Here is a 26,180-nt window from a genome sequence, read left to right on the forward strand (position 1 = left end):
ATACGCCAAACGGGATCTCCCAACTCTGATCTGTACCTTCAATACTAATGTCATCTTAAGAAACCTCAGGTTTTCTTCTACAAGACTTAGTAACATCCATTTTATAAGAAAATAAAGCTCCTTTAGAATGCTAAGTTTGGTGCAGACGTAGGAAAAATGGATTCGAGTTTACCCTAGAGCGTGAGCGGTCTTTCCATGCCATCAACCTTTCGCAGACTGCAACGGACATATTCATTATGATTAGATTGTAGGCCTCCTCATCCACTTCAGCCTTCTTTGTCAGTTTCCTTCAGACTACTGGTGGCATCTTTTTCTAGGGCAAGCCCGACTTTGTTTATGCGAAAAGGGATTTTATCTTCTTTTCCATGTATTAAAATCGTCTTCCCATCATATTGGGAGATCTCCATACGAGTAGTGCTCATTGTATTGTAATACAGGCAAACAATCAAGGGACGTGGCATTGTTATACCAGAAGTTGCAATTACTGCCACAGTTTTTAAGGCAGTTACTGGTGTTCCAGCCTAATACCCTTAAACGTATCACACAAGGCAAGAACACAACAAGACTAAAGTGCACAACTACTACCCCCTTAGCACAATACCCATTCGTCTTCCCCTGACTCGTGTTTGTGACTCAGACTAACCAATTCGCCTGATTCAAGACTTCGAAAACCCTAAAGCCCTATAACCTTTAATTCGAAAACCCCCAAATCTGATAACCCTAATTTTAGAATTGTACGAATTTCATCGATCCCTTGTGTTTATAACTTAATCTCACGAATAACCCCAAGACTTAACAAGATCCGAAGTCCTAACGATCTAGATCTTGAAATAAAAAAACCCTCAAATCTGACAAACCCTATTTTAGAATTCGTCAAGAAGACCAAACATTTCTAACCCTAAATCCTCTTAGAACTTTAGCTCTGATACCATGTATAACCTAAGCTTGATAAGCAAATTCGCAATACAAATAATCACACACAAAATTAAAGATCAAGATCACCAACACACACACAGGCACGATTTTACCGTGTTCGTCTATCCAATCTTGGGTAGACTACGTCCACGTTGAGCTCCAATAACGGACACTCACAGCACTAAGAAGATATTCAACGATTACAAGAAGACAATTATACAAATCTGCCAAAACAAATTACACCCAACCAGGCCTATTCACTCAAGAATCTCTCAATAATCGCAAGAAAAGACAAATACCAGCCTCAGAAGGAAACGCAACCCTCTCTCACAATCAACCCATATTACACCCAGAAAGACCCAGCAAAAACAACCCTAGTTTTTTTTCTCTTTGCAAACCCTAATACCCGATTAAAACAAAACGCATTCTACGTTTTTCATCACTATTGCTTTCTTATATATGTCTGCATTCGTAATCCTCAACCCTTGGATCGTCTTGATCTGACGACTAAGTTTCAGTAATGGCCTTAATGAACGACCCCGTTTTGCCTTCCAATTGACTTAAGTGAAACGACCCTTTTTGGCTTCACAGTATTTCATTATAAAATATAATTGATCTAAATCGGTCTAATCATCTTCATTTCTTAACTATTATGTCAAATTTAAGTAATACAACCAACAGTCCAACTACTTTACCTACTAATCCATCAATAATATTGTCAAATGGTTTCAATCACTTTGAATATTTAATTAACAGAGGTATATAATATTCAGCACTAGAATTAATAACAGATTGTTGGGCTAAGCTCTATTTTAAACCCCATAGAAACCTAAAAAGAAGGCTTTGGACTCAGTAAAGCTCAATTAAGATATATTGGACTGTCATGGAGATTGGAGAACCTTGGAGACACAAGCTTTGGGCTCATTTGCAGCGCGACCAATCAACAGAACTCTGTTACCAATAATAAAACACTCAAAACAACAAATGTATATAATTCTGATAATTTTGTTTGAGAAAGAGTATAAAAAAACGACTCTATCGTTTTTTGATTTTACATCAGTTTTTAATTTATTTTTGAAAACAATTCTACTCGTTTTTATCTAACACAATGTCACAAGATTAGTTATATTCTTGTTTTTAAAAACAAAAAACAAAAAAAAAACACTCTCACACTTCTTTTGTCAATCTTTCTTAATCTTTAAAATAAAAATAATAAATAAACTGATCTTAGATACATATAAGCATCCAATCGAAGTTATACAATATACCAGTACATAATTTTTGCTTAAATCTCATTGTGGTCTTCTTTTGTCATTAATACAGCTTCAAGAATTGATCCACGTTTCCATAGAGTACCCTTTAAAATTTTCTTCATCTTTAATGGCATTGTCAATAATCTCCTTAACTTCCAAAGCTTTCTTCTTATTTCTTCCTTTCTCAGATCATCCTCACCAACTCAATTTTTGCACTATTTCCTGATGAAGAACCTCCCAACTCCTCCCTCTAGCAACCTCCCCACAAACTCCAATTTCTTCCTCCAAACTTCACATTTAAAACTGGTCTGCCACCAGTGCCACCCAATCATCGGCATTGCAGAGTTCCATCCACAATGACTTAAAAATGCAGATAAGATTTATGATATAAATCTCAACCTGTGGTGCCCATTACAAACTAAAACCCACATCCTGACTCTTTGATTCTTTCTTCAAATCCTTCAGGCAACCATTCATTGGCTTTCAGTTCTGAGTTTGAATCGGAGCATAAAGGTGGCCTAACACCCAAATGAAATTCTTGCCACAACCCTCTAAAGCCATTGCCATTGAATCATATTTGATGCAGATAGGGTATACTGTGACCCAAATGACACATAAGAACTGAACAGGAAGTTTCTCATCAAGCCAATTTTTGCATTCCTCTTGGGAGATCCGAAATCTCTGCCCGTTCGAGCTTCGCTTCCCGGGGACAAAATAACTGGTCCAATAGGCCAAACTTGTCGTCCGAATTTTCTCCTGAAATACATTATCCAAGTTTGTCATCTCCTCCACTGTGTTGAGCAAAATTCCATCAGCTTTACTCCTGTCAAATAGCTTGTTTCTTAGAACACTGAAGTATATCAGTTCCATCCGCAGCTCTTAAAACTTCTTCCATCTGAGTAACATGAATCGTAGAACCTTCAGGAAATCCGGCAACATAAATTCATCGGAATCCGTGTTTCGATGAGGTAAATTCATCCACAAGAGTAGTAACATGCAGACGCAAAACCAGTAGAACTGATGAACATTGCATGATATATTCCAAACTCTTGAGCTACTCGTCACACCTCCTAAAAATTGTCTGAGATGATGCACATTGGTTTTTGTCCATTTTTGTATGGACAAGATTAAGATAAGTTTCCCGAAATGTCAAAGACAAGAAGCTTGAAAGAAATTGTAAAACAAATGATCTGGAAGAGATTCCAGGTTTTCAGTATTAGGAGGAGACCAAAATCTAAGCTATTAAAAGGGAGTTCAATGAGATTGGAGGAGTTCTGAGGGAGAGATGATCTGATTTTCTTGATATTAAAGGGGTGTTAACAAAAGTTATGATGTATTGGTTTGCTTTTCAATTCGACGAGCTAAAGATAGGAAGGATTTTATGGCCTTGTGCCATGAAAGGAAACATTACTATGTTTTCTTTTGTTTGTGCCATTGTTGTGTTGAGGATCAAAGAGGAAAAAACTGGTAGACGATGAAGAAAGAGAGGTATAATAAAGCAAAAAAAAAAAAAAAAATTATTCTTTGCAATCTGTTGAGATAATGTGAAGTGATCCAGATTTATTCGCATTTTTTTGTTGTTGGTTTAGAGAGTTTTTGTTGTTTAAAAAAAGAAACACAGGGGGTTAGAAGTGTTGAAACGTTAAGCCATTTTTATGACATGTTTTAGTAGATGCATGCACACTACAATCTTTTGACACATTGATTTTTACAGTGAAAAGTAAACATGGCATTAAATCTAGGAGAAAAAATGGATTAGTTAACTTAAAGATGAACATTATAATGGTGTTAAATTATGTGAAAGCTTACTGTCAAAACTCCACCGCCGCATGCATGGCCTCCCTCTCCCGATAAACCCACCCTCAGCCTCCCATATTCAGACTATAAGTTTCATTGTTTAAATGAACAAACATCAAATCAACAGCAATCAATTTTCGAGATACAACATAAAATTATAAATCATCCCACACAAAAAAATCCGTATTTACATTTATATGTTAACATAACTGGTTTACATCAATGTATGAAGAGAAATCTATTATATTTCGTGATATACAACAACAATTACAATACTAAGACAAGTCAAAAATTTAACAAGAATTTAACAAATATTCTATATCTCAAGTTTTGAATTTCAAGCAATGTATTGATTTTTAATATGCACATCATAATTACTTAATAATATATCTAATTGACGACTGATAATAATGTTTAAACACTCTATATTAATATCATTATTTTTTAAAACCATTCATTTCCTTATATATATTAATTCATATAAGACTTTTGTAGTTATGTACTTATGTGATACAAATGGTAAAATTTACTTATGACATGATACAGTTAGACATTGATATAGTATCTTAGACATGGTTGTATACTTCTTCAAGGGTTAAAATCATAGCCCCCTTGAGGTATAATATAATACAAATCACCCAGTTTTTAAAAAAACAAAATCTTTTTACCTAACCCCTAAACCTTAAACCCTAAAATTACTTTGTTATGAATTAGTAAAATACTAAATTAGTCTCTTGTCATTTATTTTAACACCTAAAACTTAAGTACTTAACATCAGGAGATTTATATTATCTCTAACTCAGGGATATTAACATTTATCATACCAGAGGAATTAATGTTATGAGTTGCTACAAGCCATCGACGGTAGTGCATCGAATGACGTGATATCCTGACCGTTGATTGATATAAAGTTAAAATTAATCAACGATCAAGATTTTATCACGTCATTCGGTGTACTATCATCGATGTGTGTATTTTTTCCTAATGTTATTAACCCTCTTTCAAAACTCCATAGGGGCACTAAAGTCAAGTCATAGAGTACTTCAAATTAGGTTTTGGCAGCCTGATAAAATAATACTGGGGCACATTGGGCTGCTGGCTTAACAGATGTTGGGCTAAGCTCCATTTTATAAGGCCTAAAAACCCGGGACAGGTTTGGGCTCAACTGAAGCCCATCAACATTCATATATGGGGGGAATTGCATAACAGATTGTTGGACTAAGCTCCACACTAGAGTCCAATCTTAGAGAAATATAAATTTTTTAGTTGCGTACGTTCTGAAAATTTTAAAATGCATATTCTGTTAATTGATAATAGTAAACCCTTTACTAAAAATTTTTATAATTTTCGATAATTTTGTTTGAGTTTTAATGGTTTAGTGTTACCACCAATATTAATGGTTAAACAAGGTCCGCAAGAGAGATACATTACATGTAATATCCCGTCCCTTATTATTATTATTATTATTTTTGGTAATATCCCATTCTCTTGTATTGAACTTTATATATACCATGATGAGTGTCACTTGGTTTTAAATAATTAACTTTTTTTTTTTTTTAATTATACAAACCAAACAAGTGTAAGAAGGAAATTATATAGATGTTGACTTGATTAGATGGGATATTTCACATCCTTTCACTATTTTTTGTCCGTACTCCATATTATGATCTGCAATGAGATTTTCACCAACCCAATAATAAAATAAAATAACTAAAAAATAAAAAAATAAAAATTTATTTGGCAAGATAGGATTCCATTATATCACTTCACTTCGACATTCTACCTAACCCCCCACCAATTAAGTTCCATACATTCCATTCCTATTTCATTTTGCCCCCCAAATACAAAAATTACCTAAAATTCATTAAAGTAATAATATAAAACCACCTGAAAATTTATTAACAACACTCATTTGATAGTTACAGAGACCAAATTCTCAATAATTTAAGCTACAGATTTGTACCTGCAAAGAACCTTACATCTATACTCTACCTGCACATAAATCCTGGCATTACCATTATTTTAACCCTGCTAGCCCCTGTGATTTTTGCCTTTCCAAAACAAATCCTCCATGTAATGCCCATCAAAGCTCCGGTTTTCTTCAACCCTCAATATCCCCAATGGTGGATTGAACGAAAACGCTAGCAAATAAGCAACCATATGCATTTTGCAGCCACAAAAAATGCCTGCAGAAGATGTTCCGGCCATGGCCTATCCAATTTAATGTTGTAATTATGCAGCTCATTTTTTGGTCCAGAACTTGCTGAATTCTTCACTGTAATTTAGTCCCTTTCCTTAAGACTTCATTCCACTCAGATTTCTCAGCGCAACGAGGAGGAAAACTGCGCTGGCGATCTTGTTGAGGGTCTAAATGTTTGTGAACCGTTTTTTCTGAACACCAATTCTCAAAATCCATGTAAGTGTTTGGTTTATTATTGCTTCTAAATGGTATGAAACCGCCTTGGAGATTTTTGAAGTTAGTGAAATTTTGTATGGTTGAAGAGGGAATTCAAGTTGTCCACTAGAGATTGATCTGTATCTTCTATTTGCGTGACCAGCGTCTTACAGAATTGCTTTACTGACAATCTTGCTTCGGAAACTACTGCAGGAACCTTCCACCATTACTTTTCACTCACAGGCATCAAGTTTTCCGAATTTCCATCAATGGACTTGCCTCTCCTGGGAAAGTTTCCAAGCTTTTCAGGCAATTGAGAGTCCTTTAATTTGTTGCTTGTCTTAATGCTTTCTTCAGGTCTTCACATAGGATTCCAAGTACTCCAGTCTTTGTTTCAGATCCCCTAAGGAAGATTTCATTTCAGAAACTTCATTCAACGCCGCGTCGCGATTCTCATTTGCCTCTATCAACTCTCTCTTTAATGTTTCACACTGACAAAATCCCCAGTCCTTGAAAATCTGTGACACTCTTCAGATTCTGTCCGTTTGGGGAATTCTCCCACTTGTGCTTCTTCTTCAACCTGGGAAACAACCACGAAATCACTCCCCGATTTTTTGGTTGGGATTGGACTGATGAAGGAATCTGTCAATGGCACACATTGTTAGAGTTCTTGATGTTGTTCCTGGTGACAATTTCGGGCTCGGTTGTGATGGTTTCAGGTTTGCATCTATTGCAAGACGATATTGATTTGAAGTCTCCCAAGCTGTTTCTCCGAGGATTTGTAGAATTCTGTTGTTCCTGGAGAAGTTTGAAGAACTGTGATGTGATTAGTGGTTGAACCAGTGACAGATTTTTGGTCCTCAGCAGGACAATATGTACTCTAAAATGGCAAAACCTGAAGGCCATCCTTTCTTTGAAGCTGAATTCTCCTTCTTGTAATCTGAAAAACCACTTTCATTTCCTTCAGTCCATAATCTCCCAGGTTCCTGATTGATTTTGGACGAAATTGGATGATACCGGGTACCGGTTCGTCGTCATAACTCTGCCAAAACCCCCCAACACTCAGTAAACACAATCAAAATCGCCATTAAATTGCAGTACAATAAAGAAAAAGAAAATCACATTAAATAAAAATGCAAACTTGCAACTTACAGGAGTGAAAAGCGGGTAATCCTGAGCAGTGAACTGGAAACAGGGCGAGAACAGGGAGCTAGAAGGGTATCGAGAATTGGCGGGGCTGTTGCCTGGCATCAAAGCGGATGAAGAGCTCTCAACTCAACGGCTTTTGCAATGGCGGCTTCAATTTCTTGCCTGCTAACTGGGGTATTGTTATTTGTTGTTGTTGTGATTTTGAAAGACTTGAGAAGAAGCAGTGTGGCAGCAGCCATGAACAGGGGATATAAAAAACCGAGAGAGTAAACCAAAGAAAGATGGAAAGAGATGGAGCTGCGTTGTGTTCAATGGAGGAAAAGAACAAAGGGATTGAGGGAGGAATTTAAGGGATGGATTTGGGGTGGAAGATTAACATGATTTTATCTGGTGTACAATCCTGGAGGAAAAATCAAAAGATATTGAGAGGAGAGAGAGAGAGAGAGAGAGAGAGAAAATTTGAAGGAGTGAGAGTTATCTAGGAGTCCAATGAGTTTTTGTCTTTGCTGTGAATGGAATTGAGAGCATGTGAATCAGAAGAGGAAGAAGAAGAGAGAGAGAGGAGATTGGAGTTAATATATTAATAGATGAGAGAGCATGTGAAGAAGTGAAGCAAGTGAGAAAGAAAGAACAGAGATCATGAGTATGTGACTTTACTAAAATACCCCTACTTACCTCCAAACATTTCGAATAATTTTGAATAATACCCAAATAAAAAAGTATTCCATGCTTAAATAAAGAGGTTGGCACAATTTTTTATTTTCTATTTAGGGAATTTTTTTATATTTTTCATTTAAAGTAAATTTTAAATATAATAACACATGTTTATTACACAAATCATGTAAGTTCGGTGTCTTTATATAAGGATGATCATAATCAGAATATGTTTTTATTAATTTTAAAATTCGTTCAAAAGATTCTTAAAAATTATGAAAATCACCAAAAACATGTTTTTAAAATTCCTATAAACCTAAAAGTAATTTTCAATAAGTAAGTCTACTTATAATTGGGTCAGTTAGAATAGTAATACAAATTTCTTTTTATTATTTATTTATTATTTTGAAAATTAACTCAATGACCAACATGATTATTAGTTCCACCATAGAGCCAGTATTATTACTATTTTTTATTTTTTGTTGTTTGTATTGTCCTTATATGTCTTGAATTGATACTATTTTTCTTGTATAATTATCATAAAATGTGTTGCCTTCTAGGGGTTTTGCTTAGACCCACATCGTTGGACTTGTTTACTTGTTTTATAATCTCAATTTTATTTAACCATTTTCCATCTACTTGGTCCCCTAATTTTGAATTTTCAACCTAATCAAGATTTAAATTCATCCTAAGGACAATTACTTCATTAAATAGGTGCAACTAATTTCAAAGGTTTGATATGTTATCGTTGTAATATGACCTTATACGGTCACGGGTCACACTACTCTCGAAAATATTAAGGTAAAATCATCCAAAGATAGAATATTTCGGGTGAAACACAAAATAAGTTAATCTAATTTTATATATTCGATTCTATGATTTGTCAAGCCAATAGAATAGTATGACCCTACGCGGTTATATTACAGCTGGGAAATAAGAAGGTAAACTGGTCCAAAGAAAAGTACAAAGGTGCCCAGAAGCAGAAGCAATTTTCCGAAAAGGGGGGTGAGGTGGGGGACCGAGATATCCAATACCTTCCGAAGACTCACTGTCCATCTATCTCTTTTCTCTTGAACAGTGCTTCCTGTGAGGGAGGATAATGCCACAGTGGGGACCAAATTGCATAATTTAAAACTTGATTACTTGTAAAGTAATTAATTATTACTTAATTAAAGCAAAAACATGAACTGCCCATATTAGAAGGAGAATTTCAAGGAATCAAGATGAAAAATTACAAGTAATAAAACGGGTTTAATTTAATTTAGTTAATTATTAGTTTATTCCAAATGGAATTCCAAGTAGGATTAATGTAGATATGTTTATTAATATAAAAAAAAAAATTGTTGTTTCCCAAAGCACTTTTGTTAAATGATTATATTATTGAAAATTATACATAAACTTTCTAAATTCTAAGCCAACCACCCCATCAAAAAGCAAGTAAGGTTTAGTCACCTCACATGCAAAAAAGTGCTTTTTTTTTTTTTAATTAACAGAGAAATTTAGGATTAAGGAGACTGATTAAATTAATTAAGCTATGACTCCTTCAAGTAAATAATTAATTAAAGATTATTGGCAATTAGGTTTCATTGTTTTGACATTAACTACAAAGTCAAGAAAAAAAGTTGGGCCTTCTTGTTAGGTGAGACTTTTATAAATGTATTAGTTGTGAAAGTTATCTAAGGAAGTTTTGTCATAAGTTTTAGCATTGAATTTTTTGATATCATATTCTTATTTACGATGTCAAAAACAACACTAAAAAATCCAAAAAAATAATGAACTAATTTTTTTTTTTTTAGTATATTTTATCTAATAATTGTTTACTAATGTTATCTAATGAAGTTTGAAAAAAAAAAATTGTGTTATATGTATAGTATTATTCAAAAAATTATTCCAATTAACTTGTAGTAGCTATTTCGATATATGTATCTAAATTTTAGAATCTCATCGTGGGCAAATTGGTAATAATAAATTATTAAATTTATTTTTTTATTATGAATATATAATTACACAATTTTAAGTCATAGTGGCTATGACTTGCAAAGAAAGATTTAAAGTCTAGAATAGGTTATTTTCATTCTTTTCACAATAAGAAGTCGGACCAATGTTTGTTAGGTGAATAGTCTAAGACTTGATAGTTATATTATGAAAGCATTTTTATTGACTATTAAATTGTTGTTGTTGACCTTTTTTTTTTTTTTTTTTTGGTAGCTACGGTATCCGGGCCAGCGTACGCACACCTCAACTAATCTCCGATCCATCGAACACCCTACAAGCTAAAAGGACCAGATAAAACACAATGTGATAGTGACCTTAAGGTTCAAACGGAAAAACCCAATGAATAGAGCAAACTTCCTTGACTGTTAGGCTAACCTTTGGGGTTAATGTGGACATAAGTTTTATCCAATTAGAATTTGTTAGTTGTCACATATGAGTCAATGTTTGGAGTCTCATTTCAATTGATCTAACACTTTTATTTAGCTTATGGGACACTATCTCATGATATTTTCTCAATTAATTCCTTGCTTGGAATTAAGTCTCACTATGGAATTTGTTTCATTTATGGTACTCTAAAAGTTATCACATCATGTTGCAATTTAGAATATAGATATTATAGGTTTTGAATTTCGAAATAAATGTTTCTCATGTTTATTTACGGAATTAGTACATACTAGTATCTTTCAATCTTGAGCGTATTTAACGAAATCTTATATGTTAGTTTAGGACCCATCTTTTTATGCATGTGACAATCTTTACAATATCAGGACATGTACTGTTGTGTAGATGTTATTCATTTAAAATTTAAAACAAACTATTCTCATACTCATAATTTTACTTTGGATTTCACAGGTTCTGAATATATGATAATCTTTTCGTATAAGTCGATATTTTTCATTTAAAACTCATACAATCATCATTCACTCTCACAATTTCATTCTAAACTCCACCCAATAAACAATTCATCTTTGACATATCATTATTTCAATAGAAAAGTAGTCAAAACCACTCATGAATCCACCATGGCTATTATCTTCTTCAAGGAGTAATGGCTTCCATGTAAAGCAATGATAATAGATCTCCCAAATGGGGTCCCTAATGAGCAAAGGGACCAATGGGTACACATGCAATACTTATTTATTATTATGATTGTACTAGAAGAAGAGCTTCCATAAAATTTAAAAGCTTCATCTCCAACTTCTGGTTAATTTGGTGAAGTTATTTCCACTTTATATAAAAGAGAATATTTATATTTACTTGGTTGTTGCTTTATGTTTGTGTAGATATAGTGAGTCCCCTCTTACCTTTCATTTTCATTTACAGCTTTGCCTGAAGAAACAACAGAGAGATGCCCTTTTTCTGTCCTCAAAGAAATGGTTATAAAGTCCAAGATCAATAATACACCACCAAGCATGTTTGCTTGCTTCTCTTTCTCTTTTGTAATAATTATTTATATCATACTAATAAAATAAAAAATAATAAAATTGGGTTTTTTTTTTTTTTTTTTTTTTTTTTTTTTGTCTTATAGACTTAGTAAGGACAATATCACCCAAACCCCTTTAGGAAATGGTTACTATTACCATCGTCCTTTGAGGTAATTTCTCGATAAGATCTCCGTAAATTTTCCAAATACTAACTAATCTAATCTCTCATGAGCCCAATTGACCTAAAATTACTCATTATTATTGAAAATTAAATATTCTTGTGAAAGTTTTTTTGATGCTTTTAAATGGTTTTTTGGTATTTATATAGTATATAATACTTTTTATATAGGGAAATACATACATACCCATAAGAAAGAAATTTTCAGAATATGACCACAAAATACCCACAACAACTCCACCAGAGCTACTACTTTAGGTATAAAATAGTGATTTAAGTATTGTTTTGAAAACGGAGAAAGCTAGAGATAGTCTTTCTGGCTTTCCTCGTATTATGTTTTGATTTTGTCTTCTTTTGATGTTTGATCTTTGAAAAAGAGGATTCCAATTATAATATGCTTTAAGTTAACCCAGCTTAATCTCTTGACAAAAATAATTAATTATCTTAACTTTGGTAATTAGTTTATGTCTACACCTACACTAATAGAAACTTTCTTCATCATTTTATCTTTAACCTGAACCAATCTCACGTCTTGTCATATACATTGTCCTACTCCTACATACAACTATGGAAGTTTGAAATGATAATGTTGTGATAGTTCTTGACAATTGCTTGTATAAAGGACATTTAAATAATCACAAAATGCATGTGTTTAAACCTAAATATTGGTTATTTACTAGTTAAGAGATGGGTTTTGGACTAATTCAAAGATTAATAGTTTTTTACAAAAATATTTACTCTTGTGAGTCATAAATTAATTCCATTTATGGGTTATTATTCAGTCAAATTTCTTTCTATTTGACTTTAACCCACCTCCTTAATTATAAGTCCCTACCTCTTAATAATTATGCATATTAAATGAGATGTACCTGTTTAATTGTTTTTAGTTAATTAAATAGTTCCTGGGTCAATATATTTCATTTTACAGGTAGATAAGATAATGCTTATATTAATATAGAGTAAACGACATTTTCACACCCAAGGTTGTGCCCTTCAATGACAGGTTTGTCTATCCAATCTTGGATAGACTACATCCACGTTGAGCTCCAAAATTTCGACACTCACAGCACTAAGAAGATATTCAATGATTACAAGAAGACGATCATATAAATCTGCCAAAACAGATTAACACCAACCAAGGCCTATTCACTCAAGAATCTCTCAATAATCTGCAAGAAAACAGAGGACAAATATCAGCCTCTAGAAGGAAACACAACCCTCTCTCACAATCAACCCATATTACACCCAGAAAGACCCAGCAAAAATAACCCTAGTTTTTTTTCTCTTTTGCAAACCCTAATACCCGATTAACAAAAACGCATTCTACGTTTTCATCACTGTTGCTTTCTTTATATATGTATGCATTCGTAATCCTCAGCCCTTGGATCTGTCTTGATCTGACGACTAAGTTTCAGTAATGGCCTTAAATGAAACGACCCCGTTTTGGCTTCCAATGGACTTAAGTGAAACGACCCCGTTTTGGCTTCACATTATTTTCTCTCCACCTTGAAGCCAACTTTATTCCTTTCGTTTATTGGACTTCTTTTTAGTGCAGTAATCCCATATTTCTTCTCAGCTCTGAAGGAAAGTGTTTATTTGATGTGAAGCAAGTTCAAGCAGTGCTTGAACTTGGCTGTGGTCACCACTTTTGTTCCCATGTCCCGCTGGATTATCTTCAGTAGGTACCTTCAACAGATTTATCTCTCCCTTTGCAATCAGGTCTCTGACGAAGTGATGCCTTACATCCACATGTTTTGTTCGTTCGTGATACACTGGGTTCTTGCTCAAATGGATGGCACTTTGACTATCAGAGTAGACTGTTGCTGTGCCATTCAGTAGATCAGCTTCTTTCAGGATCCCTTGCAACCATGTTGCTTCCTTGAATGCATCTGAAACTGCTACGTACTCCGCTTCAATAGTGGATAATGCAACCAAAGGTTGCAACTAAGCTTTCCAACTAACACAGTTGCCTCCCAGTGTGAAGTAATAGGCAGTTGTGGACTTCTTAGAGTCTCTATCACCTGCAAAGTCTGCATCTACATACCCTACCAGATCAAGTGATGCATATCTGCTCTTTGAGTGTAGCCCTTAGCAACTAACCTTGCTTTGAATCTTGGTGGGTCAGATTCATTTATCCCTTCTTTCAGTTTGTACAACCATCTGCACTCCACCAATTTCTGATTCTTTGGCTTTGGAACTAGTGTCCAGGTTTTGTTTGAGTGCAATGACTCCATCTTTTCCTCCATAGCAGCCAACCATTCTTTTCTATCCCTTGAACTCATTGCCTCATCATAAGTATTTGGTTCTGATCGATGTATCTCTGAACACGAGAGACCAAATATAATATTTGAAAATACGTTTATTAAAAACTGATTAAAGGGTATAAAAAACTGTGAAAAGGATTTTAATCATTTTTTAATTTTATAATAGTTTCTAGGATTCTATTTGAAAATTATTTCAGAAAAACCAATTTATTCGTTTCTACCAAACACAATTTCATAAGATTAGTTATATTCTTTGTTTTTAATAATAAAAAAACCCCACAACTCCTTTGTCAATCTTTCTTAATCTTTAAAAATAAAAATAAATAAAACAAACATGCTTACATATATATAAGCATCCAAGAATCGAAGTTATACATATTACAGTACATAATTTTATGCTTAAATCTCATTGTGGGATCTTCCTTTTGTCATTAATACAGCATTCAAGAATTGCCATGGTTTCCGTAGAGACCCTTTAAAATTCTTCATCTTAATGGCATTGTCAATAATCTCCTCAACTTCCAAGCTTTCATTCCATTTCCTTTCCTTTCTCAGAATTCATCGCCAACTCAATTTTTGCCACTATTTCTGATGAAGAACCTCACAACTCCTCCCTCTAGCAACCTCCACACAAACTCCAATTTCTTCTCCAGCAACTTCACATTATAAAACTGGTTGCCACCGGTGGCCACCCAATCATCGGCAGTGAATTTAACAATATCATCACCAAACTGGAATCTCCCAACTCTGATCTGTACCTTTCAATACTAATGTCATCTTAAGAAACTCATCAAGGTTTCTTTACAGACTTAGTAACACCATTTTATAAGAAAATAAAGCTCCTTTAAGAAATGTAATGTTGGTGCAGACTGTAAGAATAAAGGGATTGAGTTTACCTAGAGCGTGAGCGGTCTTTCCATGCCATCAACCTTTCGCAGGACTGCATCGGACATATTCATTATGATTAGATTGTAGGCCTCTCATCCACTTCAGCCTTCTTTTTCAGTTTCTCTTCAGACTACTTGGTGGCATCTTTTTCTAGGGCAAGCCCGACTTTGTTATGCGAAAAAAGGGATTTATCTTCTTTTTCCATGTATAAAAACGATCTTCCATCCTATTGGGAGATCTCCATACGAGTAGTGCTCATTGATTGTAATAACAGGGCAGAACAATCAAAGGGTGTACGGCATTGTTATACCAGAAGTTGCCAATTATGCCAGACAGTTTTTAAAGCAGTTACTGGTGTTCCAGCCTAAATACCCTTAAACTGTACACACAAGGCAAGACACAAACAGACTAAAGTGACAAGACTACTACAGCCCCTTAGACAATACCCAGATTTCCCCCGACTCGTGTTTGTGACTCAGACTAACCAATTCGACCTGATTCAAGGACAATTCGAAAACCCTAAAGCCTATAAGCCTTTAATTCGAAAACCCCCAATCTGATAAACCCTAATTTTAGAATTTGTACGAATTCATCGATCTCTTGTGTTTATAACTTAATCTCACGAATTAACCCCAAGACTTAGCAAGATCCGAAGTCCTAACGATCTAGAATCTTGAAATAAAAAAACCTCAAATCTGACAAACCCTAATTTTAGAATGTCAAGAAGACCAAACGATTTCTAACCTAAATCTCTTAGAACTTTAGCTCTGATACCACTGTATAACCTAAGCCTGATAAGCAAATTCGCAATACAAATAATCACACACAGATTAAAGATCAAGAATCACACACAACACAAGACGATTTATCGTGGTTCGTCTATCCAATCTTGGTAGACTACGTCCACGTTGAGCTCCGAATATGGACACTCACAGCACTAAGAAGATATTCAACGATTACAAGAAGACAATATACAAATCTGCCAAAACAAAATTAACACCCAACCAAGGCTATTCACTCAAGAATCTCTCAATAATCTGCAAGAAAGACAAATACCAGCCTCTAGAAGGAAACGCAACCCTCTCTCACAATCAACCCATATTACACCCAGAAAGACCCAGCAAAAACAACCCTAGTTTTTTTTCTCTTTTGCAAACCCTAATACCGATTAACAAAAAGCATTCTACGTTTTCATCACTGTTGTTTCTTTATATAGTCTGCATTCGTAATCCTCAACCTTGGATCTGTTCTGATCTGACGACTAGTTTCAGGAATGGCCTTAAATGAAACGACCCCGTTTTGGTTCCAATGGCTTAAGTGAAACGATCCGGTTTTGGCTTCACAGTATTTTCATTATAAAAATATAATTGATCTAAATCAGGTCTAATTCTTCATTTCTTAATTATTATGTCAAATTTAAGTAATACAACCAACAGTCCAACTTTACTACATAATCCATCAATGATATGGTCAAATGGTTTCAATCACTTTGAATATTTAAATTAACAGAGGTATATATATTCAGCACTAGAATTAAAAACAAGTGTTGGGCTAAGCTCTATTTAAAACCCCATAGAAACCTAAAAAGAAAGGCTTTGGACTCAGTTAAAGCTCAATTAAGATATATATTGGACTGTCATGGAGATTGGAGAACCTTGGAGAGACAAGCTTTGGGCTCATTGAAGCCGACCAATCAACAGAACTCTGTTAACCAATAATAATAAACACTCAAAACAACAAATGTTATATAATTCTTGATAATTTGTTTGAGATTAAAGAGTATAAAAAACGACTACTATCGTTTTTTGATTTTACATCAGTTTTTAATATTATTTTTGAAAACAATTCTACTCGTTTTTATTAAAACAATGTCACAAGATTAGTTATATTCTTTGTTTTAAAAACAAAAAACCAAAAAAAAACTCTCACAACTTCTTTTGTCAATCTTTCTTAATCTTTAAAAATAAAAATAATAAATAAACATGATCTTAGATACATATAAGCATCCAAGAACGAAGTTATACAATATACCAGTACAATAATTTTATGCTTAAATTCATTGTTGGATCTTCCTTTTGTCATTAAACAGCATTCAAGAATTGATCCCGGTTTCCATAGATGACCCTTTAAAATTTTCTTCATCTTTAATGGAATTGTCAATAATTCCTTAACTTCCAAAGCTTTCTTCTTATTTCCTTTCCTTTCTCAGAATCATCATCACAACTCAATTTTTGCCACTATTTCGATGAAGAACTCCAACTCCTCCCTCTAGCAACCTCCACACAAACTCCAATTTTTCCTCCAGCAACTTCACATTATAAAACTGGTCTGCCACCAGTGGCCACCCAATCATCGGCATTGCAGAGTTCCATCCACAATGATCTAAAAATGCAGAAAAGATTTATGAGATAAAAATCAACCTGTGGTGCCCATTTACAAACTAAAAGCCCACACTCGACTCTTTGATTATTTCTTCAAATTCTTCAGGCAACCATTCATTGGCTTTCAGTTCTGAGTTTGATCAGAGCCTAAAGGTGGCCTAGAAACCCAAATGAAATTCTTGCCACAACCCTAAAGCCATTGCCATTGAATCAAAGCATGATCATGCGCCCACTGGGACGTTGCTACATGGCAGGCTGACCCACAGTAGGCTGACCTTGGGCAGGCTATTATCCCAAGAAAAGGCATGGAGGCCCGAGGGAAAGGGGATCTGCATAGTCACCTAATGGATAAAAAGGCCGACAAAGGTAAAGAGGCCAAAGTATCGGTTGCGGAAGCGTGTAATTATATATTAGGATCCCGCGTTGAAAAGGAAAAGGGGAGTGATGTGGTTTATAAGGACTTCGGCATCCTTCCTTAACAAGCCAGTTTTTCAAGGAGGATTATACCTAAGCTCATAGAAGGACCATTGCTTGGTCCAATTCCTATCAAAAGCCTATGTTCAGCCAATTCATATCAATTTGGGAATGGGTTCCTATCAAAAACTAAGCGAATCTTGTAATTTTATGTACTCCCTCTATCATTATCGTTACTTTCACTTTTTTCAAAACCTACCTTCTCAGTGTGCATGCTTTCTTTTTCTCAATTCATGCCACCAAAATAATGCAACAAATTATAATCTAATTTCCTACACAACACCTTTATTGTGACAGAAAAATATAAGATCAATAATTGATCTAACACACATTATTAGAATGGTATGAAAAAATAAAGTTATTATGTAACATCAATTGATATATTATTATCACGTAATTTTTAAATTATGACTATCAATCACAAAATTATACGTGCGAGTAAGCTCAACTAATATAAACATCCCATTTCTTCAAAACCTCAAAACAGAAATAATAGTAAGTGATGCTAATATAGCCACTGTCATTTTTCAAATTAGTCCCGGCCCCGTCACAAATTTAAACTGGTAGGTCAAAGGTCAGGCAGCACATTTCCTCTTTGACAAAACCACAGCTTTTTTAATAATAGGTCCCATAGACCAAACTTCTCAAGCTCTCTGCTCTGTTTCTTTTTTATCTCTATGAGAAGAGCCAAGCTAGTGCCTTGAATGAAAATATACCGTTGTTGTATTGAGAATAAAAGAGGAAGGAGTGAGTGAGGAGGAAGAGGGTTTAATAATGAAGAAAGAAGAGGACAATGAAGCAACCTGCAGGTTGAATTATTCTAGCTGGGGTCTGGAGTATGTGGTCACAAATTTCACTCTATATCTCTTCTTTTGAAATGTCGGAGCCTAAAATTTTAATATCAATTTCGTAACTTAGAAATGAAAGCATTGCCCGCCATAGATGAATGATTGTAAATTAATTCACAAATTTAAAATATATGCAATAGTTTACCTAAAGGAAAATTAATTATAATCTTGGGCAAGCACTCTTAATCATAGTATAGGGATCTTACAAAGTACAGTGATTAGAGACAGTATTACTTTCTTGATGTTATTTAATTAATGCAAATGCAAGATTTTTCTTCATGAACTGACAGAGGAGCCCCATGGATTCCCTTAGCTTCGATGCAGCATTCAAGATTGATCCATGGCTTCCATAGATGACCCTTAAAAATTTCCTCATCTTTGGTTGCATTGGTAATACTTCCTAATTTCCAAGCTTTCTTTTCATTTCCTTTTCTTTCTCCTTCTCATTCATCATCACCAACTCAATTTTCGCCACTATTTCCTCATGAAAAATTCACAGTTCTTGCCTCTTGCAAACTCCACACATACTCCAATCTTCTCTCCAACAACTTCACATATAGAACTGCTCTGCCGCCATTGGCCACCCAATCCTCGGCACTCCGCGGCTCAGTGATTCAAGCACAGAGTTCCAGCCAACAATGACTCAAAAATGCAGATAAAGATTTGTGAGATTAAATCTCCATTGGGGTGCCCATGTATGAACTACTAGTCCACGGCCTGAGTCTCTGACTTTCTTCAAATCCTTCAGGCAACCATTCATGGCTTTAAATTCTGAGTTTATGTCAAAGCCAATTGGTGGTCTCACAACCCATATAAAATTCTTGCCACAGCTTCTAAAGCCATTGCCAATTGCATCATTGTGATGAAGATATGGTGTTCTGTGACCCAAATGACACATAGAGAACTGAACAAGAAGGTTTTTTATCAAGCCAATTTTTGCAAATCTCTTGTGATAGACCAAACTCTTTACCAGCTCGAGCTTTGTTTCCTGAAGAGAAAAGAACAGGCCCAACAGGCCAAACCGGTCGGCCGATTTTTCTCCTGAAATAGTTTAATCCTGTCTTGTCAAATTCCAACTGTGTTAACCAAAATTGCATCAGCTTTGACCCAAAGAGGAAACACTTTCTTCACAAAAAAATGAAAAGATCATCCATCAGCAGCTCTTAAAGTATCTGACATCTGAGTAACTGAAGAGTAGAAGCTTCAGGAAAATCAGGCAACTCAAATTCATCAGAATCTGAGTTGCTATGTGGAAGGTTTAGCACAAAAGAGTAGTAACAAGCAAAGCCAAAGCCACCACCTGCAAAAATATAGTATGAAACAAGCCAAACCATGAGCGATTCCGCACACCATCCAAAACATGCTTGAGATGATACAAAGCGGACGTTTATGCCATTTTCATCCTGGAAAAGCTTGGAGATGAGGTTTCGGAAATGGGATTTGAAAGATAAAGAAGCTTCAAAAGCGTTGGGAACAAGATCATAGGGAACTGAGTCGGTGTTCTCAGTGTGAGGAGGGAGGTCATGATCTGAGCTATTAAAAGGGATTCGAGGAGATGAATGGAGGAGTTTGAAGGGAGAGTGATCTGGGTTCTTGATGTTTGAAGGGGTTTAACAAAAGTTTGGTGTATTTGTTTGTTTTTTCGATGCGAAGGGCTAAAGCTAGGAAAGGGATTATATGGCCTTGCGCCATGAATGGGAACATCACTATGTCTCTTTGTTGGTGGGCTTATTACCATTGCTGTTGCTGGTAAGAACCAAGAGAAATATGAGTAGAGAAGGAGCTAGGGAGAGGATGAGGAGAAAGAGTATTTTTATGTTGTTGAGCTAGGGGAGGATGATCGTCTTTTCCTAAACGTCATTAATGATCAAAAGAAGGTAAAGCCTATACATATTGGTGACGTGAGAAACATTGTAAAAAGTAATTAAACTGTCCCAAACCAAATTGAACTCTCCTTGCTAGTTAATCACACAATTATTTAATAATTTCCTCTCTCTACTTTTGTCCTTTCTCCTACATGTTATTTTACTACTTATATGTTATAACTAAGCTTGATAAGCAAATTCGCAATACAAATATCACAACCAAGATTAAAGATCAAAGAATCCCACAAACCTCAGAGTTTATGTCAAAGCCTAATGGTGGCCTAACAACCCAAATGAAATTCTTGCCACAACCCTCTAAAGCCATTGCCAATTGCATCATTTGAGATGCTGATATTGTGTTCATTGAACCAAATGAAACATAGATAACTGAACAAGAAGGTTTCTTATCAAGCCATTTTTTACATTCCTCTGGAGAGATTCCAAAATCTCTTCTGCTTCGAGCTTGGCTTCCCGGAGTCAAAAGAACAGGCCCAACAGGCCAAACCTGTCGACCAAATTTTCTCCTAAAATACGTTAGTCCAAGCTTATCAATCTCCTCTACAGTGTTGAACAATATTCCATCAGCTTTACTCCATTGAGAAAGCGTTTTCCTTAGAAAGCTTGAATATGAATCACTACCATCCGCAGATCTCAAAAAATCTGTCATTTGAGTAACATGAAAAAGAGAAGCTTCAGGAAAATCCGGCAAGACGAATTCTTCAGAATCTGTGCTCCGATGAGGTAGGTTTACCCACAAAGAGTAGTAACAAGCAAAGCCAAAACCACCACCACCAAGAAATATAGCATGAAAGATACCAAACTCTTGAGCTATCTCTTCACACCATCCTAAGAACATGTCTGAGATGAGACAAACTGGTTTTTGTCCTTTTTTTTCCTGGATAAGATTGGAGATAAGTTTCCTGAAATGGGGTTTAAAAGATAAAGAAGCTTGAAAGATATTGATAAGAAAATGATATGGAAGAGAATCCATGTTTTCAGAATTAGGAGGGAGGTCATGATCTGAGCTATTAAAAGGGATTTCAAGGAGATGAATGGAGGAGTTTGAAGGGAGAAATGATCTGAGTTTCTTGATGTTCAAAGGGGTGTTAACAAAAGTTATGGTGAATTTCTTTGTCTTTTCTATCCGGAGGGCTAAAGCTAGGAAAGGGTTGATATGACCTTGTGCCATGAAAGGAAACATCACTATGTTCTCTTTCTTTTGTGCCATTGTTGTGTTGATGATCAGAAAGCAAGAACCGGAAGATGAGGATGAAGAAGAGATGAGTATACTAAGGTCAATCCGATCTAGATTTATTGGCAAGTTTGTTGTAGTGTGAAGAAATATGGGATGGGGCTGAAAGACATTTAATTAATGGCTAAGTTTAAAATAAATAGGAAAGTGAATATAATAAGTTTAACTTTTTATTTCACTTTTTTCTTCCCCTCATTTTGTATGAAAAAGTGAATATATATATATGTGGAAAATTGAGTATTTTTTATGTCGTTGAGCTAGGGAGAGGATGATCCGTTTTTTCATAAAACGTCATTAATGATCAAAGAATGGTAAAGCCCAATACATCATTGGTGACGAGAGAAACATTGTAAAAAGTGTCCACGCAATTGATATCAATCCAAAACCAAATTGAACTCTCGTTGTTTGACTCTTGCTCATAAAAATATAATCCATCAATAATATTGTCAAATTGGTTTCAATCACTTTGAATATTTAAACTAACAGAGGTATGTAACATTCAGCACTAGAATTAATAGCAGATTGTTGGGCTAAGCTCTATTTTAAAACCCCATAGAACCTAAAAGAATGGCTTTGGACTCAATTAAAGCTGGACTGTCATGGAGATTGGAGAACCTTGGAGAGACAAGCTTTGGGCTCATTTGAAGCCCGATCAATTAACACATCTATGTTAATCAATAATAGTAAGTCTGTTTGATTCATTATTCTGATACTTTTTAGAATAATATTTTGAAAAAAATTAAATTGGGTGAATATTACGATGTAGAATTTAGAAATTAATAAAAATACCATCTATGTTTTTTTATTTACTAAACACCCCTATAATAAAATATTAAAAGTTAACAAAAATATCCCTAACCCACACATTAAATACGGATAGCCGGCCACCACCACCGGAGGGTGGCCTGAGTTTTTGTATTGACGCATGACCGACTGGATCTTGCAGGTCGTGAGCTGATATGACCTTTTCTGGCCAGATCTACGGTGGATCTGGCCGAAAAATGCCAGATCTACGGCTAGATCTGGCCATTGACGGCCAAATCTGGCCACATTTGGTGGTCAATGACGGCCAAAGATCTGACCTTTTTCGGCCAGATCCACCATGAATCTAGCCGAAAAAGGCTAGATTGGCGCACTACCTGCTAGATTCAGTCAGTAGTGCGCCATTATACCAGATTTTGACCGGGTTTAGGTAATGGTGGCCGGAATCTAGTAAATGTGGGTTGCTGGAGTGTTTTTGCAATTTTGAAAAAAGGGGGTGTTTGGTTAAATTATCAAATTTAGGGGGTTTAAAAGAAATTAGATAATATAGAATAATATTTTGAAAATAAGCCAATTTTACTGTTTAACTTTATTTGGAAAACGTAGAATGCTATTTGGAAGAATGAATCAAACGGAGCCCAAATGTTTTTATAGTTCTAGATAATTTTGTTTGAGTTTTTATCAATTAGTGTTAATCAATAACATTAAATCCATTGGATAGAAGATAGAAAGGTCCGCACGAGAGACCAAATATATAATATTTGAAAATACGTTTATTAAAAACTGATTAAAGGGTATAAAAAACTGTGAAAAGTGACTTTTAATCATTTTTTAATTTTATAATAGTTTCTAGGATTCTATTTGAAAATTATTTCAGAAAACCAATTCTATTCGTTTCTACCAAACACAATTTCATAAGATTAGTTATATTCTTTGTTTTTAAATAATAAAAAAACCCCACAACTCCTTTTGTCAATCTTTCTTAATCTTTAAAAATAAAAATAAATAAACAAACATGATCTTACATATATATAAGCATCCAAGAATCGAAGTTATACAATATACCAGTACATAATTTTATGCTTAAATCTCATTGTTGGATCTTCCTTTTGCATTTATACAGATTCAAGAATTGATCCATGGTTCCGTAGATGACCCTTTAAAATTTCTTCATCTTAATGGCATTGTCAATAATCTCCTCAATTCCAAAGCTTTCATTCCATTTCCTTCTTTCTCAGAATCATTCATCGCCAACTCAATTTTTGCCACTATTTCCGATGAAGAAACCACAACTCCTCCCTCTAGCAACCTCCACACAAACTCCAATTTCTTCCCAGCAACTACATATAAAACTGGTCTGCCACCGGTGGCCACCCAATCATCGGCAGTGAATTAACAATATCACACCAAACTGGAATCTCCCAACTCCTGATCTGTACCTTTCAATACTATGTCATCTAAGAAACTATCAAGGTTTTCTTCTACAGACTTAGTAACATCCATTTTATAAGAAAATAAAGCTCTTTAAGAAATGTAAGGTTGGTGCAGACTGTAAGACATAAAGGGATTCGAGTTTACCCTAGAGCGTGAGCGGTCTTCATGCCATCAACCTTTCGCAGGACTGCATGGACATATTCCTTATGATTAGATTGTAGGCTCCTCCTCATCCACTTCAGCCTTCTTTTTCAGTTTCTCTTCAGACTACTTGGTGCATCTTTTTCTAGGGAAGCCGACTTTGTTATGGGAAAAAAGGGATTTATCTTCTTTTTCCATGTATTTAAATCGATCTTCCATCATATTGGGAGATCTCCATACGAGTAGGTGTCGTATTGAATAACAGGGCAGAACAATCAAAGGGTACGTGGCATTGTTATACCAGAAGTTGCCATTACTGCCAGACAGTTTTTAAAGCAGTTACTGGTGTTCCAGCCTAAATACCCTTAAACTGTATACACAGGCAAGACACAAACAAGACTAAAGTGACAAGACTACATACAGCCCCTTAGACCATACCCAGATTTTCCCCTGACTCGTGTTTGTGACTCAGACTAACCAATCGACCATGATTCAAGGACAATTCGAAAACCCTAAAGCCCTATAAGCCTTTAATTCGAAAACCCCAAATGATAAACCCTAATTTTAGGATTTGTACGAATTTCATCGATCTCTTGTGTTTAAACTTAATCTCACGAATTAACCCCAAGACTTAGCAAGATCGAAGTCCTAACGATCTAGAATCTTGAAATAAAAAAACCCTCAAATCTGACAAACCCTAATTTTAGAATTCGTCAAGAAGACCAAACGATTTCTAACCCTAAATCCTCTTAGAACTTTAGCTCTGATACCACTGTTATAACCTAAGCCTGATAAGCAAATCGCAATACAAATAATCCACACAAGATTAAAGATCAAAGAATCACACACACAACACAAGACACGATTTTATGTGGTTCGTCTATCCAATCTTGGATAGACTACGTCCAGTTGAGCTCCGAAATTGGACACTCACAGCACTAAGAAGATATTCAACGATTACAAGAAGACAATCATACAAATCTGCCAAAACAAATACACCCAACCAAGGCCTACACTCAAGAATCTCTCAATAATCTGCAAGAAAAGACAAAACCAGCCTCTAGAAGGAAACGCAAACCCTCTCTCACAATCAACCCATATTACACCAGAAAGACCCAGCAAAAACAACCTAGTTTTTTTCTCTTTTGCAAACCCTAATACCCGATTAACAAAAAGCATTTACGTTTTCATCAATGGTGCTTTCTTATATATGTTGCATTCGTAATCCCAACCCTTGGATCTGTCTTGATCTGCGACTAAGTTTCAGTAATGGCCTTAATGAAACGACCCCGTTTGGCTTCCAATGGACTTAAGTGAAACGACGTCGTTTTGGCTTCACAGTATTTCATTATAAAAATATAATTGTCTAAATCAGGTCTAATCATCTCATTTCTTAATATTATGTCAAATTAAGTAAAACAACCAACAGGTCCAACTACTACTACCTATACATCAATGAATGGTAAATTGGTTTCAATCACTTTGAATATTTAAATTAACAGAGGTATATAATTCAGCACTAGAATTAATAACAGATTGTTGGCTAAGCTCTATTTTAAAACCCCATAGAAACCTAAAAAGAAAGGCTTTGGACTCAGTTAAAGCTCAATTAAGATATATATTGGACTGTCATGGAGATTGGAGAACCTGGAGAGACAAGCTTTGGGCCATTTGAAGCCCGACCAATCAACAGAACTTGTTAACCAATAATAAAACACTCAAACAACAAATGTATATAATTCTTTATATTGTGTTTGAGATTAAAGAGTTATAAAAACGACTACTATCGTTTTTTGATTTTACATCAGTTTTTAATATTATTTTTGAAAACAATTCTACTCGTTTTATCTAAAACAATGTCACAAGATAGTTATATTCTTTGTTTTTAAAAACAAAAAACCAAAAAAAACTCTCACAACTTCTTTTGTCAATCTTTCTTAATCTTTAAAAATAAAAATAAATAAATAAACATGATTAGATACATATAAGCATCCAAGAATCGAAGTTATACAATATACCGTACATAATTTTATGCTTAAATCTCATTGTTGGATCTTCCTTTTGTCATTAATACAGCATTCAAGAATGATCCACGGTTTCATAGATGACCC

The 26,180-nt window shown here is 34.9% G+C and overlaps 1 protein-coding gene and 2 pseudogenes across 1 annotated transcript; all 3 read right to left on the bottom strand.

Annotated features, from left to right (window-relative positions):
• Window positions 1–5,909: 5,909 nt before the first annotated feature.
• LOC116117362 lies at window positions 5,910–7,748 on the bottom strand (annotated as a pseudogene).
• An 11,267-nt stretch (window positions 7,749–19,015) lies between these two features.
• LOC116117363 lies at window positions 19,016–20,527 on the bottom strand (annotated as a pseudogene).
• Window positions 20,528–20,712: 185 nt separating this feature from the next.
• Window positions 20,713–21,769, bottom strand: LOC116117365 (UDP-glycosyltransferase 92A1-like). Its single transcript, XM_031403407.1, has one exon. The coding sequence runs from the start codon at window positions 21,706–21,708 to the stop codon at window positions 20,713–20,715; it is 996 nt and encodes a 331-aa protein (XP_031259267.1). The 5' UTR covers window positions 21,709–21,769.
• Between the last annotated feature and the right edge of the window lie 4,411 nt (window positions 21,770–26,180).

The sequence above is a fragment of the Pistacia vera genome, unplaced genomic scaffold, assembly GCF_008641045.1.
Source record: "Pistacia vera cultivar Batoury unplaced genomic scaffold, PisVer_v2 Contig805, whole genome shotgun sequence".
Taxonomy (NCBI): Eukaryota; Viridiplantae; Streptophyta; class Magnoliopsida; order Sapindales; family Anacardiaceae; genus Pistacia; species Pistacia vera.

Bases quoted from the DNA above. Each gene is read 5' to 3' on its own strand.
- LOC116117365 (XM_031403407.1), bottom strand. From the start codon at position 21,708: ATGGCACAAAAGAAAGAGAACATAGTGATGTTTCCTTTCATGGCACAA.